This window comes from Zingiber officinale, chromosome 11A, assembly GCF_018446385.1.
Source record: "Zingiber officinale cultivar Zhangliang chromosome 11A, Zo_v1.1, whole genome shotgun sequence".
Taxonomy (NCBI): Eukaryota; Viridiplantae; Streptophyta; class Magnoliopsida; order Zingiberales; family Zingiberaceae; genus Zingiber; species Zingiber officinale.
This window is the reverse complement of record NC_056006.1, coordinates 68,938,744-68,944,119: the sequence shown is the minus strand read 5'-3', so window position 1 is coordinate 68,944,119 and position 5,376 is coordinate 68,938,744. Positions and strand designations below refer to the sequence as shown.

The 5,376-nt window shown below is 38.4% G+C and overlaps 1 protein-coding gene across 1 annotated transcript; it reads left to right on the top strand.

The window, feature by feature from the left end:
- The first annotated feature begins 1,272 nt into the window (after positions 1–1,272).
- LOC122031434 (protein FAR1-RELATED SEQUENCE 5-like) lies at positions 1,273–2,357 on the top strand. The gene is made up of 3 exons (XM_042590551.1): positions 1,273–2,036; positions 2,140–2,197; positions 2,289–2,357. The coding sequence occupies exons 1-3, from the start codon at positions 1,273–1,275 to the stop codon at positions 2,355–2,357; spliced, it is 891 nt and encodes a 296-aa protein (XP_042446485.1).
- The last annotated feature ends 3,019 nt before the right edge of the window (positions 2,358–5,376 follow it).

Sequence of the window (5,376 nt, the reverse complement as noted above, 5' to 3'; positions counted from 1 at the left end):
CGTGAAGCCGAATTTAGTGCAAGATTAGGCAACAACAAGAAAAATAAGAGGACAAATGAAGTTGGATGGAAACAATTTGTATGCTTTAAAGAAGGACAAACAGATGATAAACGGAAAAAAGAAGCACAAGTTGACAGTGTAAAGGAAAGAGCACATGGCGAATTAAGGACTGGATGTAGGGCAAAACTTTCACTTGTTAAAGAACAGACCGGGCCAAATTGAATTGTCTCAAAATTCATGGAAAGTCATAATCACCCACTCTCCACTCCTTCGAAGGTGCATTTGCTTCGCTCACATCGCCATATTTCTGAAGCCAAGAAAGTATTAACGCAGCAGTTTTCAGAGGCTAATGTGCCAACTTGTTAACAAGTCCAATTATTGGAGATAGATTCTAGAGGACCTGAGCATCTCGGTTGCACAGAATGGGATATTAGAAACTTTGAGAGAGAGCTAAGGGATGAACAAAAGGGAATTGACGTTGAAACACTCATTGAGTTATTTGCAACTGAGAAAGAGAAGAATTCTACCTTTTTATGATTATGAGACTAATTCAATAGAAAGATTCACTAGGTATTTCTGGGTGGATCATGTATCAAGGAGGGCATACAACGTCTTTGGTAATGCAGTTGTATTTGATACCACATATAATATCAACAAATATGGGTTGATTTTTGCACCCTTTGTAGGAGTTAATCATCATCATCATCATCAGAGCATTGTATTTGGTTGTGCCTTTCTAAGTGATGAAAAAACTGAGTCGTTTGTTTGGTTGCTTACGAAGTTCATAGAAGTCATGCCTAAAGGTCCACCAACTGTGATCATCACCGATCAGGATCCAGCGTTGACGAAGGCCATTACCCAAGTTTTTCCTCGCACAGTGCATCGATATTGTTTGTGGTATATGCTCAATAAATTTCCCGATAAATTACCCCCTTTGACTTTTCGCAACTACTATCAAACCATAAAGATTTAATTGTTAACTCCTCAACCCCTGAAGAATTTGATAAGTCATGGGAAGAAGTTATCAGGTGTTCTGGATTGGAGAAAAATGATTGGTTAACATTGATGTATGAATTATGACAAAGGCGGGTCCCATTATTCCTTAACCATGTTTTTTCTGCTGGAATGTCAAGCAGTTGGTGATCTGAAAGCTCACATTTATTTTTCAAAAAGTATGTATCACATAAGAACTCATTGATTGATTTTATCACGCGTTTTAATAGAGCATTGCGACACCAAAGGCACAATGAGTTAGTTGTCGACCATATTGATATGGTCGAGCAGCCAAAGATTAAGACAAATTGGCCAATGGAATCTCAAATGGTTAGGGTGTACACCAAAAAGAAATGGTTGGATTTTCAAAGTGAAATAAGTGTGAGTCATGGTTATTATGTGCAACAAGCATCTATAGTTGGTGATTTAGTAGGTTACCATGTCATGAATTTTCAAAGTGGTTCATCTACAAAATCAAGGGTCCTCACGCATGACAAACATGCAGACTACATATCGTGTAGTGGTAGTAAATTTGAGTTCGAGGGCATTCTATATAGGCATATGTTAACTTTTTTTCGTATCAACCAAGTGTTTCTACTGCCTGATAAGTACATACTCAATAGATGGACAAGAAATGCCAAGGTTGGGGCAATCTATGATTTTGGTGAGCAAACTTCCATCGGCAGTCCATATGCGAAATTGATGGCAAGACACTCGAGGTTGTCCTATAAAGCTTCAGTAGTGATCGATGTTGCATCTTTGATTGATGAGGGGATAAACCTTTTGGATGACCAATTCGATTGTATATATAGTAAAATTCAAGAGCTGAACATTAGCCGAAAAAGTGACAACCAAAGTCAAAGGAAGAAAGGCATAGATGGGGGCCCCTCTATTGTTGATCCTTCTTTAGTAAGGGCAAAGGGTTGTGGAAAAAGATTGAAATCTTCAAAAGAGATGTCAACCTCAAAGTCCAAGCTATGTCATGGATGCGGTCACCAAGGTGTCTCACACGACAAGCGCAACTGTCCATTATTGCAGCAGGGGTATGCATCCATTAATTATCTCCTTAAAGCATACAAATTTAGCTAAGCATATCAATGATTATCATCCATTAACAATAAAGTTAATGACTAAACCGATTGCCAGATCAACTGCTACAGAGAAGGAGAATACCAACGATGATGAATCCTATGAAGAAGATTTGGCATATATAGCTGGTACATTCATGTTTTTATGTACCTATATAACTGAATATGGACAACTTGTGGCTTATAATTATTGCACTATTGTTGTAGGTTCTAACACCTTGCCCTTTGCGTTATGAGGATAGGTTTGCCAAACTCTCGGTGAACGGTTATGACTGATTACAGATCGATTTCCTTCTGCTCTGAACCTGACGCTATTATTCCAATAAGAATCTGAGATGTATCACATAAACCTAAATTTGGTTATAAGAAAATCATTTCTCCACAAAACTTCCTTTCATCACCATCCCTCTTTCTGCCAATACTCAATTAATGGACTGATGGTCTCCATAATAATATAATTTCAAATAATATAAGTGACCATGGATGGTACACTTTGTAGCAGATCACGAATCTGACGTAGCTGTCCCCTCGGGACGGTCTAGTGGCTAGTGCATGAGGTGTTGTCACCATGAGGTATGAGGTTCGAATCTCGACAAAGCCGAGGTAAATGTCTCTCTTATGTGTTAGTCACTATTCTAAAGGCTAGTAGCCGTCCGTGATTTACCTCCTCTGTGTTGGCCCTCAGACGGGTTGGCGAGGGCGCTGGGGGCGAGCGTATTCACCTTTTGCCACCACGAATCCGACGTAGCTGCTACAATGTATAGCAGCTAATCCACACTAAATGCTACATCGTGTAGCAGCTAATAATCAATTACTCATTTTACTCAGATTTTCATGCTATTTAAATTATATACCTGACTATTGAGTTATTAATACACAATGTAGCAGCTAATACGAAGTAACTTCTACACAGTGTAACAGCTACTCTTGAGAAGCTGCTACATTGTTAGGAAATTCTATATACACTAAGTTGATACTATGTGTACAAGCTCATTTTTTTATCCAAATACAAATCACATGGGGGAATAGTTGTATTCACGCATCCACTGGTTGGCTACTGACAAAGTAGGTTTTTAGGTTGAAATTGTAGCAGTTCGGGGCGGAAACTGCTACAACATATTACTTCATGTTGTAGCAGCTATCGATCCGTAGCTGCTACAACATAGAGAGAGGCATTTGGCTCCACATCTTAGATCATTGATAGAATAATAGCCTAGAAATCTGGTTCATTACTCTCTCATCGTCCATAAAATGACCACTCATAGCAGCCATAACCCATATGACTAGTCATAAATCATAACTCGTGATTGAAACTATAAAGCTGCTTTGTTAGAAGGGCAACTGTGGGCTCGTGACTACTCCTATTCTCAGATTTAATAATATAGTGCCACTGCTTTCCTATATAACAGAGGGTCGCAACATTCCTGATTGTCACAAAAGAAAGCTAGTAGCTTAATCATGGATTGCCCACATTTTCTCGGCACCACCTTCGTTATTTCTTTCATGTCATCCTCTGTAAATCCTAAAGTATATCAAGCCCCTCTTCCGTGTTGGCCTTGGGACAGGTTGGCGGGGGCACTGGGGCGAGCGTATTCACCTTTTGCCACCATAAAGTCTATCAAGCTCCCAAATTGGGAAAGACAATGCTGTCATATTGCCTTCCACGATCTAGAGTATGCTTCCATACTTATAAACATAGTTCCTTAATGCGAACAACATCGTTTAGCCCAGATGCGTATACGTTGATGAGGTTTGGTCGCTGGAGTGGATTAGGAGAGGTTGATCACCTCAAATAACTTTTCCCAGCCACTACCAAAGGATGCGAGGGACATGAAAAATAATATAATCTGTTTGGTGTTCACAACACTCTGTAAGTTGATGAAGGGTGTTCCCACATGGAGAAGAATGTGGACGCAACTTGGCCAATATGAAAATGGTGTTGTCTGTATGAGAGTAATGTAAGCGATCATGGGGGTTTTGAATACTGTTCAATATATAACTGACGATGCAATCGAAATATAAATGTATTGACATTATTTTCTCAGGTAAATGTATAAATATATTGTATGAGTGTTATACCTTGTTATCTTAGTACTATGTAGCTACTATATTATGTACCAGCTATTGCCAGATAATTTTAAACACCGGATTAATTTATTTTTACATATATTATTCCTATTTAATTTCTTAAGTATATCATAATATCATGAAGTGGTAAATTCAAGTGGACTAATGAATAATTGAACAAGCATGCGACCACAGAAAATAAGGTCCACGTTGGAGCAGCTAGTTTGTGGTAAACATAAACACCATTGTAGGAACTGAAATATCATTCCCAGATAACACATTAAAGGCAACGGGAGGAGTCGGTGAAATTTAATTTTATTCAAGTTGAAATTGTAGTAGTTACTAGTCGGTAACTACAACAACACAAACCACTTCCATATGCATACTATTGGAAGGGCCAATGAATGTAAAAATGTAATGGCACAGTATATATATTTGCATAATAATTGCTAAAAGGTAATTGGTAAGTTAAGGTTTTTTCGACCGTTAGCTACTTCAACGTGTAGCAGCTATTCTGGCGTAACTGCAATATAGTGTAGCATCCACTCTTGACAAGCTGCTTCAAGGTGTAGGAGTTAGTACGGATTTGCTATTTCACAAAGTAGCAGCTACTGCAGAGATATGAGCTGCTACAAGGTATAGCAGTTACTGGTGATGCAACTAACAAGCCCTGCCATATATTAATAATTCAATGGTCAGTTATAGAATTTAAAAATAATAAATTTATAGAGACACATCAATTAATTAGTGGTGACTTACCACATCTGGTCCATTCATCCATGACCTCTATAGAATGACCACTCATAGCTGTCATTTATGACAGCTATGACTACTCATACCTGTCATAAATCATGACTCTTGAAGAATTCAAAAATAGGCTTTGTCAGAAGTACAGCTGTGAACGCGTCAATACAACTATTTCTAGAATGAATAGTAAGTGCCTTGTTTTCCTATATAACAGAGGCAGGGAGACTCCTTTTATGACATCCAAAGATAAATGAGTAGTTCTAATTGGATTGATGTCATTTTCCCGACACCACCTTCATCATTTCTTTCATTGAATCTAGTCTACATATTCAAGTATTTCTTTCATGCACTAAGGAATCCTCATGAAGTAACCATATGATTCTTGTCACAACGAACTTCTCCCATCCTCGACCAAATGACATGGATAAGGTTAGGCCGCTCATGGAGTGGTCTATATTCTCCCTAAAATCCTGTGTTCGTG

Excerpts from the sequence above, each read along its gene's own strand:
- LOC122031434 (XM_042590551.1), top strand. The coding sequence starts at position 1,273 with ATGGTCGAGCAGCCAAAGATTAAGACAAATTGGCCAATGGAATCTCAA. Across the intron at positions 2,037-2,139 it reads TGTCCATTATTGCAGCAGGG|ATCAACTGCTACAGAGAAGG; the intron begins GTATGCATCCAT and ends ACCGATTGCCAG. Across the intron at positions 2,198-2,288 it reads AATCCTATGAAGAAGATTTG|GTTCTAACACCTTGCCCTTT; the intron begins GCATATATAGCT and ends CTATTGTTGTAG.